This window comes from Ictalurus furcatus, unplaced genomic scaffold, assembly GCF_023375685.1.
Source record: "Ictalurus furcatus strain D&B unplaced genomic scaffold, Billie_1.0 scf5, whole genome shotgun sequence".
Lineage (NCBI taxonomy): Eukaryota > Metazoa > Chordata > Actinopteri > Siluriformes > Ictaluridae > Ictalurus > Ictalurus furcatus.
The window spans coordinates 491,735-506,734 of NW_026521054.1; the positions used below are offsets into that span (position 1 = coordinate 491,735).

The following is a 15,000-nucleotide window of genomic DNA, read 5'->3' on the forward strand; positions in this document are numbered from 1 at the left end:
TTGTGTGTGTGTGTGTGTGTGTGCGTGTGTGTGTGTGCGTGTGTGTGCGGGTGTGTGTGTGTGTGTGTGAGGGTGTGTGCGTGTGTGTGTGTGTGTGTGTTTGTGGAGTAAGTTTACGAATCTGACAGACAGCGGAGGAGTAAAGGAGATGTGAATGCGTAGGTGAATTTACACAGTATGATAACTGTAAATTTTCATACCGCGGTCATCACCGGTATACGGCTGCAACCCTACAGATCCAATCTAAAGAGAAAGTCTGATCCAAACCAAACAATGTAGGTGTGAAAGTGTCCTTATTCTCTCTTGTAGAATATATTGATAAAGTCTAATCAATATGTGTAACTAACATTTAGAATTAGAATACTTAGAAGCATAATCTAATAATCAATATTAGTTAACAAATATAATCTATGTGTATAATCAATATTAAGAAGCATAATCTAAAAGCACAGAAGAGTTTTTAATCAAGTTCTATTGTAAGTGTGTAGTGAGCTAGAAGACTTCTATGTGTTACTGAACATCAGGTGTTTTTCTGCATCTCTGTATGTCCTGTGTAAACTGAGTTAGAAGAACCGTGTGTTTTGTCTAAAGCAGCTTTACTCTGGCAATAAATGAGCGATTAGACATTCACCAGAACTGTGTTTCCAATCAAAGCCCTTTAAGCTTCAATACCAGTGTCACAATAACAGATCAGACTTCCAGGATGAAGTGTACCAGGCTGGGACTAAAGCCAGAAGGTCATTAGGGTATAAGGGTGAATTTTTGGACAGGATAAAAATCCTGTCCTGATGAAACCTTTCAGAAAATTCAATGCAAGGCGCATGCGCTGCAAAAAATGACCTTGTCCCAATAAAACCTTTCAGAAAATCCAACTGACAACGCATGCACCACAAATGAAAGGTATCATATAGATATGAATAATTCATTAAGGCGATGGAGAGTGGTTTGTTTTTAGAAAGAAGAGGTTAATGCCCCACCTAGGGATAATTTGACTGCTTCAGAAAAGTATATAAAGACATGTTTGTGTGTGTATAATTCAGACTTTCTGCAGACTGTCTCACTTTGTTGCTTCAATAAAGTTTGATTACCTTTGGCATCTACAAACCCTCTGTCTTTGAAGTTTTTAACTTAGGATGGAAAGATTGTTTTCCACGACACTCTCACGTGTGTTCCTAAGTGCAGATTGGGCGGTGTGATACGCTGATACATATCATAGGACCAGAAAATTGAATAATCAATCATGTCTATTGATAGATATTTTCCTATATCCTCTATATCGCCAATGTCACATGTTGTATTCATATTGTTCCCATTGTGACAGTGTTATGTTTTTCTTCTTCTCTGTTGTGAAGTTCTGTTCAATGTCACTTTCAAATGAAAGGAGAAAAGAAAAAGTGCCTTTCACTGGTGTTTAATTCACAAAATGATCAAAAAGCAGTGATGAATACATGCAGTTATTCTGTAGAGATCATTTCTTCATCAGTTTTAGAGAAAAGGTAATAAATGGTGATATAAGGTTTGGTCCATATGGCCCCGCCCTCAGTGCACACGTAACGTGTTGGTGTAAAAAGTGAAACTCTTCTGTAACAGTACCAGAGGTTTGTTTAAAGATGATTAAGGTAATTATTAACAAACATTAATCCAAACAGTGCAGTTCAGTGTTACATTAAAATAATAAACCATGCAGTAATACATTTATAAATAAAAATACTCACACAGCTTTTCTGGAGGCTTTGACCACTGGCAGCAGCTTCAGAAGACATTCCTCTGATCGGTCATATTTCCTCAAATCAAACTCATCCAGCTCCTGTTCTGAGTTCAGTAACACAAACACCAGAGCTGACCACTGAGCAGGAGAGAGTCTGGTTCCACTGAGACACCTGTATCCTTCTCTGTTCAGGTAAGTTTGTACTTCCTGCACTAGAGAATGATCATCCAGTTCATTCAGACAGTGGAACAGATTGATGGAGTTCTCTGGAGATGGATTCTCCCTGATCTTCTCCTTGATGTACTCGACTGTTTCCTGTTTGCTGTGAGAGCTGCTTCCTGTCTGTGGTATTAAGCCTTGTAAGAGTGTCTGATTGGACTCCAGTGAGAGACCCAGAAGGAAGCGGAGGAACAGGTCCAGGTGTCCGTTCTCACTCTGTAAGGCCTGGTTCACTGCACTCCTGTGGAGATCAGACATGTCTGACTTGGTGAAAAGATCAGACAGATCAGTGGATTGTTGTTCTGTTACATTTCTGCTGATGAAGGAGAGAAATGTGTATAAAGCAGCCAGAAACTCCTGAACACTTAAATGTACAAAGCTGAACACCTTACCCAGGTGAAGCCCAAACTCCTCTCTGAAGATTTGGGTACACACTCCTGAGTACACTGACACTTCTCCGACATCAATGCCACACTCTCTCAGGTCTTCCTCATAGAAGATCAGGTTTCCTTTCTCCAGCTGTTGGAAAGCCAGTTTTCCCAGTGCCAGGATACTCTCTCTGGTCTGCTGAGGATCAAGGTCACATTTCTGATGGTACTTTTGGTCCTTGTGTTTGATCTGAAAGATCAGGAAGTGTGTGAACATTTGAGTCATAGACTTGGGGATCTCTCCACTCTCTGCTTCACACAACATTCTCTCTAGAACAGTGGCTGAGATCCAGCAGAAGACTGGGATGTGGCACATGATGTAGAGGCTTCTTGAAGACTTCATGTGTGAGATGATTTCATCGGCCAGGCTCTGATCACTGATCCTCTTCCTGAAATACTCCTCTTTCTGAGGATCACTGAACCCTCGTACCTCTGTTACCTGGTCTACACAGTCAGGAGGGATCTGATTGGCTGCTCCTGGTCGAGAGGTTATCCAAAGGAGAGCAGAGGGAAACAGATTCCCCTTGATGAGGTTCGTCAGCAGCACGTCCACTGAGGCTGACTCTGTCACATCACACAGTCTCTCATTCTTCTGGAAATTTAGAGGAAGTCGACACTCATCCAGACCATCAAAGATCAACACCACTTTGTAGGAGTCTATTAATTGTAGTTTTCTCATTTCAGGGAAAAAGTGATGAAGAAGATCCATCAGACTGAGATGTTTCTGCTTCATCAGATTCAGCTCTCTAAAGGGAAGTGGAAACATGAAGGTGACGTCCTGATTTGCTTTTCCTTCAGCCCAGTCCAGAATGAACTTCTGCACAGAGACTGTTTTTCCAATTCCAGCAACTCCTTTAGTCAGCACTCTTCTGATGGACTTGTCTTTAAAGAGATCATTACATTTGATGGGTGTCTCCTCTTCTGCTGGTCTCCTGGAAGCTGTCTCAATCTGTCTCACCTCATGTTCATTATTGACATCTCCACTCCAACCCTCTGTGATGTAGAGCTCTGTGTAGATCTCATTCAGAAGTGCTGAGCTTCCATGCTGTGAGATTCCTTCATTAATTCTTTTAAACTTCTCTCTCAGGCTGGATTTCAGCTTTGTCTGATACACAGAGGCGAGTTCTAATAAACAAAGTAATAACATGTTTTAATGTAAAATCACTGAACACAGGATTAAATGTCAAATTCAAATGCTGCTGTTCATTCCTGATTCATGTAGTAAATATTCCTGAAGGAACAGGACCATTGTACAGAGTCACCACAAGCTGGACCACGAACAGAACAGAAAAGCAGCAGATGTACATGATACTAAACTCAAAATTCAAACTAAAAGTGTTCCTATCTAAAACTATTTCCTCTCTCTAAAGTGAACCTGATGGAATAAAGCCATGACTCAGAGCTCTTACTGTTGTGCAGTGTGTTAGCGAGATCTGTGTGGTTCATGTTCTTCAGGACGTGCAGTGTGATCTTCAGCGCTCCCTCTCTGACACTGTGCAGATCCTCCTCATCCTCCACCCCCCTCTCAGTGCATGCTGGGTAATCTGGACTCAGGAGCTTCCTAAACCTCTTCAGTTCATTCTTTATCAGAGTGATGACTTTGTGTTCCAGCTCCTGGTTAGAAACACACAGGAACATATCTAAATATTATAATGTTACACATTGAGAGATGCTTTTAATTTATGAAAAGAAGAAAAGTCTCTTTCTATTACCACAGTTACAGCTGAAATTCTGCCTGATTACCCATAATGCTGCTGCACATCAATAAATCTGTAAATTGTCATGATCTTAAATAAAAATAACCCTGCAACCTACTCACACACAAGTTACACACACTGAAAAGACACACACCTTGAATATGGATTCCAGCTGAATTCTGCTGATGTTTGATTTCTTCTGTTGTGGTCTGTGAAGAAATAAAACACATGATGTAATATAGACTATATGTATTCATAGCTGCAAAACACACACTAATACATACAGAGACAGATATTTAACATTATCCTCTTAACACAATACACTGATTTCAGGATTTCTCACTGACACTAACATGTTTATGAATAAAATAGTGATCTAGTCATTAATGTCCCAGGTGTAAATGTTGTTGTGTAGCACCACAGACCCTCCAGCTCAGGGACTGCAGACTGAACTGAACTCTTAAAGCAGTTTTCCTCACTGCCAGTCCGAGAGCTGCAGCACTGCACAGTTTAGTGTTTTACTGCTTCAACACCTGATAAAGATCATGAAGGGCTTCAGAACGAGACCAGTGAGTTTGATCAGGTGGAACACTGCTGTAAAACACCTCACTGTACTGACCTCACATCAGGAGAACTGGCTCCGTCTCTGAAGGTAATTGGATGTCCCATCGACTGGTCACTCTTCATGGACACACAGCTGGGTTCTGGTGAGTCTGATCTCTTTTCCTCCATCATTCTAGAATTAAACAGAAATATCAGCAATAATTAATACTCTGCTGTCTCAGCACTGTTACACAATGTGTTCATCATTAAACACCAATAATACCTTCTTTTTAATTCAGCTCCAGTCTGCACACTTATTCAAACAGGAGACACGCCCCATACCTCAGGAATTACACTGATGTCAGGAGTCCCAATCACAGATAAGACTCAGCTGGGTCTTAAAGCCTGTAGTGTTCACTGACTCAAAGCTACGCTGCTCTTATCCTCCACATTACACAGTCCTTTTTACTCTTCTCTCAGTGAATGATTTCTCTAAACTGTTCTTAGATCAGATCAGTGATATATTCACTGCTATTAAACACTTTAAACCAAAGTCTAGTTCCTCTGTTAACTAGTGAGTGTTTAGAGATACAGATCTGTTCCATGAGACGGTGTGTATTTATTGCTGGTGAATGGAAAAGTAACTCACCTCTCGTCTCTCTTTAAGTCCTGTTCTCCAGACACACTCATGTTGGAGGTCATGTCTCCTTCTCCAGATTACAGCAGGACACACGTTTACTTCACTCCAACATCGGTGTGTTAAATCAAACCCTGTATCAGCGCAGAGTTCACTTACAGGAAATAGTCACGGTATCAAGTCATAAAACAACCTGTGTACATTCAAACTTCAGTACAAACCCACAAAACTCTTCTGCTTCTAGTGTACATTCAGTGTGTTTATATATTATAGCTTTGGATGTAGATACTCACTGTGTTTTTACTCCTGAAATTGTGTATTTTCCCCTCCACACAAAATGGAGACGCTGACTTTCACTTTCACTGTCTACCTGTTTATTCTGCAGAGGGGGAGGGGCAGTGAGGTAGAATAATAAACACACACACACACACACACACACACACACAGACAGATATGGTTTGTTATCAGACAGCTTTCTGATCCATCGAGCAAAGGCCTGTAAATACTGAAAGTATAAGCCTGAAAACGCTGCAAATACAGAGAACAGAATTAAAAGTCTGGTAAAATCTACATAACACACATTATCATTTCATTACCTTCATTTATTATCTCGTGACTTCATTCAGCTGTGCACGAACAACTGTCAGAGCTCTATACAAATATATAAACTAAAATAAAATAACAGGAACTAGAAATACTCAGCAGATCATTAGATAAAGAAGCAGAACTCATACGCTGAGTAAGTTTACTTAAATATTTTTCTGGTTTTCCCTTAATGAGAGCGAGTATCCTGATATTAGTGAGGATTGTCGTGTAAGTAGTTTTTGTGTGAATAATTAATGTTACTCAGAATAAAAGTGATGATGGAGAGTAAGTTAAACACATTGGTCAGACGAGTAACTAAGCCAGTGTTTCCCAACCGGGGTTCTGTCTGATGAGAGCAGGGGTGCGGGTTAAAATCCTTCAGACATTTTCTAAAATGATCAAATGTGTAGAAAACATTTAATATAGATGAGAAATATCTGATGTCTGAAATAATAACACAGACACAGAAATAATAAGACAGATACACACCCATAAAAATAATAATAATAAATTATATATAAAATAATAATAATAATCATATAAAACCCAATAAACCTTGAGATTATCACTTGTCACATTACAACAAAACACAGCTATAAATATGAGAACATGTATAAAACTAAACTAAACAACCTCAATTTATTTTATTCATTCTATTAAGATTTTTATTAAACATGGACCTTCACTTTCATTAAATAGACTTATTATTTATTGTAGGCTCATTTTGTAAATGTTAGCAATTACTGTAGACATCAGCAAAAAGTCGAGCTTCCTGCAGATGTCATTTCTCACATTTACAAAACCAGGTGATTATTATATTCTCCCATCAGTGTAAATATCTCTTTATGTATAGAGACAAAAGAAAGATATTACAGAATGATCACTCTGTATGTTCACCATCAGTGTAAACATCTCTTTATGTATAGAGCGAAAAGAAAGATATTACGGAATGATAACTCTGGATGTTCACCATCAGTGTAAATGTCTCTTTATGTATAGAGAGAAAAGAAAGATATTACAGAATGATCACTCTGGATGTTCACCATCAGTGTAAAGATCTCTGTGTATAAAGACAGCAGAATGAGGTGTAATCACTGTGTCTGATGGTGTAGTGTAGTGACTGTGTTTATTTGTGAAGATACTGATGAATGAAAACATGGTGCACCACAAAAAACTTTCAGTTTTGGCTTTATCATCTCAGCAGTACGTACAAAGCAAATCCAAATCACTATTTTAAAAACCTTTCCATGAATTTTGTGCCATCTGGCTCTCTCTATGGTCCTGCATGGATGGATCATAGAGATATCTGTACAATCATACTTTCCGGCAAGAGTCACCTCCAAGTCATTAATTTCCGGAAGCGGTGCGGCGTGGCAAGTTACAAAAAATGCCGTACAAACCACCTCAAGAAATGAGGCCCCACACACTCAACGCGCTCGACCGCCCACTCAGCGATGACTTCATTTTTGCCAGACATGTCAAGTATAAACCAGGTTTAACGCTGTCTAGCATTTTCAAAGGGTGCCTTGACTGAAAAAAAGGTTGGGAAACGCTGTTCTACACAATACCAGTCTCAAATAAAGATTAGAATGAGCTCTAGTAGAACAAAAATCCACAACATTTGTAATGGACCAGGTGCATGACAGCTGGTTCTGGATTGCCAGATAGGACACAGGTTCATTTTTGTGACATGGTTCAGAAAGTTTCTCGTGGACACAGAGACACCCTGTTTATTTTCTTTATTTTACAAAAGCAGAAGATTTTGTTATTGTGATGGTACACAAATAAAAATAGACCCTTTATAGTTTCTAAAGATGTCTTACACTTATCTGTATGGCCAAAAATGATGGCGTATTTTAAGTTGTCTCCGCGGCATGAGGAAAAAATCCAGCAGAACGTGCGGTCGCGTTTGAAGACCCCAGAGGGTTAAAACACTAAAGCAAAGGAAAGCCTTATTCAAAATCTTACAGCACCTGTTATTGCCATGCAGTCTCCCATCCAAGTACTAACCAGGCCCATCTCACCTTTGTGTCAGAGATCAGACAAGATCAGGCATTGTCAGAGGGGTATGGCCATAAGCAAAAGCAACTGAGCAACTGAGCAACTTCAGTAGCCAAAGCCACAACATTATCCTGTTTCTCACTCTCATCACTAACATTCACACTTTCAGCAGTACCATCATTTACACTGGCGTTTACAGTAAAACTACATTCAGGTCTTTCACTGCTAATACTATTTACAATGTTTTCACTCACCTCATCTGTAGTCCCTCCATCCTGTCCTTCAGACTCCTGTGACATTTCACTAGTCTCCATGTGCATCACTTCTGGGATGAGGTAGGTATTTATAATCCGTATATCATTCCTTCTTTTCGTATTCAATTAAGAACCAAATATCAGAAAATGAAAAAATGGCTTATGTCATTATTCATTTACAAATCAAAGTTGTTTTTCGTTCTTTCAGTCTCACTCTCAAGTGAAAAATAATAAATTAGAAAATGGGTCAATTGTCAGGTTTAATTTGAACATTTTATTATTTTTTTTCTGGTTTATTATCCAGAAGTTACTTGTTTATTCATGTGCTTGAGTAAGGTCTTTTATAAAATATTATTTAATGCTTTATTGGAACATTCAGTTTACAGTATGGTACAACCAAAATAGACCATAACAATAAGTATTAAGAATAACAGGAATATAAGTAATAGTTAAAGAAAACACAAATAACACCATAGCTCAAAACAGAAGTAGACATAGACAGTAACTTAAATAAATGTATGATAAAGAAAGAGGGAATTACCAAAATGAAAAGAAAATTCCACATTACTGTAAAAAGTTTGTAGGCCATGCAAATTGTACATGTTCTGAATGCTTTTTTGTTAAGAGAAGATGAAATTGTAACCAATGAATGTTTTATCTCTTGTAGGAATACCAAAATAATAGGTTTACAATTCGACAACTTACATTTAGGAATGTAAACTCTACATAGGAAAGGAATTATGTTAATTATAAAGCAGGCATTTAGATCCACTTCAACAAATCCAAACTTGAGATAAACAAACTAACATTTTTCCAAAGCTGCAAAGTATAACTGCACGACCAAAACAAGTGAAGGCAAGTTTCAGTGTCATTCTGGCAAAAAGAGTAATTAGTGTAAAATTCAGATCTGCATTTTTTCTTTAAGAAATTTTTGACATGGTAAATATTATGAATCAATGTAAAGATATTTCTTTTACTTTGTTTGTGAGGAAAAATCCTTTTTGCGTGGACCATATATTTTTCCAGTTTAAATGATCAAAGAGTCCATTCCAAGTTGCCACGGTGTCTGGTTTCACGCAGTTCTGGATCTAGCGATCATGATATCCTGCCTAGACACAAACTGTTCAGCTCATTTATTGAGACCCAAGATAACCTTTGGCCGTGTAGAGCTCTGAAGAGTGAAGCGGGTCTCCTGATTCCCACATCCACGGTCTTGAGGAAACTCGACTATCAAGATTTTGGTTACTGAAGGTAAATGATTGAATGAATAAAGTTGAAATATTGTGTCTGCTTTCTACTTCGATAATACTCTATTGCTCAAAATCCTACACTCACAGAACTGTCAAATTCATATCATTCCAAGGCCTTGATAGGTGAATGAAAAAACTATTTGTTAATACTAAAATTATGATCCCTTTAATGCAAGTGAGTTGACCAACAAGTCCCTGAAGCCTTTGAAGTAGAACTGCTAGATAGAAATAACATGACTTAGATGTTTATAATCTAATCATTTTCAAGCAGTCCCAAATTCCTAAACATAGCTCAATAATTCAGCAGAGGTCAGGTACATTGGGAAAGTCTTAAAATACAGTAAGTGGAGAGATGTAAAAGGATATAATGGATTATTATTATTATTATTATTATTATTATTATTATTATTATTATTATCATTTTTGTGTTACGCTGGTATAGCATGAAATAAATGATAATGTTACTTTTTAGTGGTCATTTTTACTTCATCTGTACACAGTGAATTGTACTGGTTTCTCCCTACATGTGACAACAATCTCCCACATTCTTCATATCTCTGGGCTTTGGGGTAGGGTGGCAAGACGGAAACCTTTTATAACCAAAAAGTACTTAAAAATACATCCAATCTCCCCAAACCATGTGAAATAATGTGTTATGATACCTGATAAGACCAAAATTCAACTTTTAGCCTAAAAGTTCCAGCTTGTTATTATTAATTGGAAACGGGCTCTCTCGTGGCTCCACCCACTACGCACGTTCGAACCAATCATATTATCCTCCCAAGGCGTCCGTGGGCGTGGCTAACCGCGTCGGTCTGTTAAAGGTAGCAGGTTGTATATGGCGAGCGGTTTATTCACTCAGGGCTGGTAATTTGTGTAATGGAAGCCGTCTCTGAACCGCATTTAATGACGGGTAACTACAGAAGTGGAGAGAAAACGCAGCACTGAGCAACTTGTAGACTTCACACCCGACTGTAGGTGGGTAGGTGAACGCGTTTGGCCTTATTTATTCGCTAAGCTGCTAGCTTGTTAGCTCTGCGGCTGTTTTAGTATAAAGTACTAACTTGAGTTAACTCGGTGGGAGTTTATTTAGCGCCGGATAAACGGTGAACTAGTTAGTTTAGTAAATCTGGAACTTGTAGTTTATCCGCCTCGCTGTCTGGGTGACGCAGAGAGCAACTGTTTACCAAGTGACTTTATTTTCAGTGCTTTTTGAACTGTCTCTCAGCCCTAAATAGTTCCGCGGTATTTGTGTGGAATTGGGATGAACGTCTAGTTAAAGGGTTGATGTCTCGCTGGCGCAGTGATTTGTTCTTTAGGAGTGTTTTTCTCTTGAACAGCTCTCTGTGTGGAGACTTGAGGTAGTTCTGTAGTCACAGGTGCACAAATCAGTCACACAGCTCCAGCTCCACCTGCGCCTCTCGCAGGGAAACGGGTTCTGTGCACTGGCTCCGTCCCAAATCACCTTGTATGGAATCTCTATCTCTAGTGCACTAGGTGCGGTAGAGACTCCATTCGTTCAGACCGTGTGTAGTGTACCTAGATACGCAGTCGTGTAGGATTTGGGCACAGGCCACGCTAATGAAACATCATCCATCTCAAGTCAAGTTGCTATTGTTAAACATTTCACTAAAACCTGTATGGAAACGTTGCTGTTCAGTTGTTCTATAAGCGCAATTTCAACCAAATACAGTGGAGTGTAAAAGTTTGTACCCCCTTTTGGTTTCTTTTGGACGGAAGGGTGTTAAATGTCCTAAATACTACAAAATTTGACTGTAAGTAGAAGTTAATTTTATTATCAGACTCAGATATCCATGTTAATATTTTTAATACTGCTCATTGGTGTTAAATGACTTGATTTTGTGGTCAGTAAACCATTTGTGTGTTGATTTTGATGTATGTTTTGGATCATTGTCCTGCTGGAAGATCCAACCACGGCCCATTTGAATCTTTCTGGCAGAGGCAGTCAGGTTTTTATTTAATATCTGTTGATATTTGATACTAGGGCTGGACGAAATGGCCAAAACATCATGATATATCTCTTAATTTCGGTCGATACGATATAATTCTGATATCGATATGAACAATATAAATCCTCAAAAAAACTGCCAAGGACGCCCACAACAGATGTCTGTACCTTTAAACTTCTCCTCCTATAAAACTATATAATAATTTAGAAATAAAAATGGCACAAATAAATGAATGTTCACCTTTTATTTGAATTTAACCTTCATACAAACACGAAGTGTGAAATCCCCACCAAATAAACACAAAACTCAATATTAATATCTTTCACTTTAAACTGCAACATAGGCTGATTATTTTATTCTTATAGGTTGAATTAAAAGTGCTTCAGCCGGGATAAAAAAATATGAAAAATGTTCAGAGTTGCTGAAGAAAACAGAAAAAGTGTGAGCGATAACAAGAACACATGTTGCTGGGGCAGGGACATTGTTGGGGGTTGATGACACCCTATGGCAGGCTCTAGAGGTTTCTGGCAAGAAATACAAGCTGGTCTACATTATCTGGCTTCAAAGATGCCCTTTACATGTGACAATGTTGCCACCTGTACTAAAAACCCTCTCGGAGGGGGAGCTTGTGTCTTGAATACACAAGTAATGTTTTGCCAGTTGGCTTACTCTGGGGAAGTTCTTATGAGAGACTTTCCAACAATCCAGAGGATATGAGTCATTGTCAGCATCTGGAGACAGAAGGTAGTTGCTGAGCTCCCTCTCAACTGCCTGCTGTACACTCAAGCCTTCTGTGTTGGTACTGGTGGACCTGTTTGAAAAAAAGCTAGCCAGAGACCGCTTTGTTTTCTTGGCTGGTGTCACTGCTGCAGAAGCATCTCCCATGGCTTCTTCTCTGGACTCCTCTTCCCTTACAACAGCTCTCTCCCTTCAGCATCTCCAACACAGCTTTCTCTTTGATGTATTCTCTCTTCTCCTCCTGGGTGTACTGAAGCTTGAATCTTGGGTCAGGGAGGCATGCCATGTCAAGTAGATCATCCATGGCTGGGTCATCATACTTTTCATTCAGGTATCTCATCACTGTTGTCTTTATGGTCCTGGTGAGGTCTGTGTCATCCTCTGCTTCCTTCAAGATGGAGGTGTTGAAGAGATGCATCACTGGTTTTAGGAATGACACACTGACCTAGGACTCACCGGACAAGGCATCGGTGAATTCAAGGAGTGGGCTTAGAGCTGCATCTATAGACTCTAAAACGTCCACATCTTGCCAAGTAGGAACCAGCGACCTGGTCGTCTTGTCTTTTGAGAGGACCTCTGTGATGGCCCTTTTCTGCCCCAGAACCCGCCTCACCATTTGTTGACGGGAGCCCCATCTTGTTGGGGTTTCACTGATGAGCTTGTGCTGTGGCAAGTGATACTCCTCCTGAGCAGCTGCAAGGTCCCGTTTCTTCTTCCAGGAGTAGGAGAAGGCAGCCACCACCTTTTTACAGACCCCAACTGCTCTGTCCACTCGCTTGTCTTGGTGAACTTTCTCTGTAGACAAAGAGAGAAAAAAATATTGCTATATATATATATATAATTAGTTCTCATTTGTATTTTAACTACAAAATTTTAATTATATTATTCTTACAGTAAAATCACAATTCTTCTGCTTATGTACATTTTGTTTTTATTTCACACCTGATTTGGCAAAGTAAACATCTGTTTCCATGCCAGTAAAACACCTTTGAATTTAATTGATAGAACTGCTGTATGTATAAATCCATACAAATATGTATGTCTTGACTAAAGAATAAATGAATAGCCTATTCAGTCACTTAAATTGGGGGAATGAAATCACCTAATCAAAACTATAGGCCAACTAAGTAATATCTAGTGTCTGGGTTTGGGATCCATAGTCATAGCTTACACAACACAGAGCACCTCAACTCAAGTATGGTTCGGAGTTTCGGCTTGACCGCAGGACAGCTGTGGTAACAAAATATGACCCTGACTTCAGTTGCTCCTCCACCCTTTCCCTAACTTCACCGTAAAGTGTAGGTATAGTGGTGCGTGAAAAATATTTCCGGCCAGGGAGCTCGTATCTGGGGTCGATGACGGACATCATTTTCCTGAAGCCCACATTTTCTACCGTACTAAATGGCATCATGTCCTTAGCCAAAAACGTTGTGACGGCCTTAGTAATGTCTTTATAACGTTTAGACTGTCATAAGGCATGAATGCAGCGATCCACATTTGCTGCATCGGTTTCTCTTTTGACACAGCTGGTTATGGGGTGGGTTGGCAGTGATATTTCAGAAACAGGTTGGCTTAAACCTTTATGATGCCTCATCTTCTGACTCTCAGAACATTCTATCGGGTGGAACTTCTTCAGATGGTGGAACAGATTTGATGTGTTCCCACTGCTAGTCGGCACAGCTCTCCGGCACTCTCCGGTTTTGCAGCACACTGAAATCTGAAGTTTATCAGAGCTTAGATAGCCAAACCTCTTCCATACCACTGAATTAGTCTTTCCTCTCCAACTATTTCGTCTGCGTTCTTTTCATTTGTGGAAGCTTGTTCAGTCGCATTTGCATTGCGGTTATGGATACTCATTTTATAGCTAAGACTTGCAGTGTTGGAGCTTAGCCTAACACTGCCGAGCACTGGCTGCGTGCCTGTGGTGTACGTCATCACGCACGTAGCCAATTGCATTCTGCTCGACTTGCATACAACGAACTGACGCCTGGGCCCTGAACGTCAGTGACAATGTTTTAATGTATGTCGAAATAGCGGAAATGTGTTTAAAAATCATATCACCGGTATTGAGAATTTATATTGCGATATATTGATATTGAATTATTGTCCAGGCCTATTAGTCCATGATGCCATGTACCCTAACAATATATCTAGGTCCTCTGGCAGAAAAACAGTCCCAAAACATTAAAGAGCCACTGCCATATTTAACCGTGGGCATGAGGTACTTTTTCCATAGTATGTGAACCTTTTGCTTTCATTATCTGGTCTGACCCCCTTGTGCAGCAGTAACTGCAACTAAACATTTCCAGTAACTGTTGATTAGTCCTGCACATGGGCTTGGACATCAACTTTGGCCATTCCAAACCGTTAACTTTATTCTTCTTTAACCATTCTTTGGTAGAGCTACTTGCCCACTTCCCAATGCTACTGTGCACTATACAGGACCAATCTTTTTCTGAACTGTTCCTGGAATAAAAGTAGGTCCAGAGCTGAAGTTCCTAGTATACACTGGGTCACCCACCACGAGATATCTTTCCTTTGCATGTTGGTCATGGTACCATTTTTGTCTCAATTGTTTCTCAATGAGACCCTGTGTAGACCAGTTTCCTTCCACACAGCAGTTTAGCGGCTGATTTGCCAGTGGTCGACTATGGCGTCGTTCGGTAACTGAACAGCACTCTGACTAGCTTTTTCAATGGACTCTCAGCACTCTTTTCATCAGGGTTTTGAGTGTTTTGAATGGCCCTTTCAGCCAGACCACTGGAAGATGCATAGTAGGGTGCTGTGCTTGTGTTTGATTCCATTTCTTTCCATAAACCCTTGGAATTCAGCACTGGTAAAAATCAAAACAAAGAAACTGCTATAGTCTGACACCACTACTTCTGGTATCCTGTGTTGGCTAAAGGTTTGTCTTGAGCACTGAATGGTAACTGTGGATGTAGATTTGTTTAACAGATAAGCCTCTATCCA

General features: G+C 39.6%; 1 protein-coding gene across 1 annotated transcript in view; it reads right to left on the reverse strand.

Annotated features, from left to right (window-relative positions):
• LOC128604894 (NLR family CARD domain-containing protein 3-like) overlaps positions 1-5,595 on the reverse strand; it is a 17,954-nt gene extending 12,359 nt beyond the window's left edge. Inside the window, exons 1-6 of the mRNA XM_053619993.1 lie at positions 5,526-5,595; positions 5,245-5,366; positions 4,672-4,788; positions 4,207-4,261; positions 3,765-3,969; positions 1,716-3,480 (exon numbers count right to left, since the gene is read on the reverse strand). Of these exons, the coding sequence (XP_053475968.1) occupies positions 1,716-3,480; positions 3,765-3,969; positions 4,207-4,261; positions 4,672-4,788; positions 5,245-5,297 (2,195 nt within the window). The 5' untranslated portion in view covers positions 5,298-5,366; positions 5,526-5,595. The remainder of the gene's footprint in view (positions 1-1,715; positions 3,481-3,764; positions 3,970-4,206; positions 4,262-4,671; positions 4,789-5,244; positions 5,367-5,525) is intronic.
• Between the last annotated feature and the right edge of the window lie 9,405 nt (positions 5,596-15,000).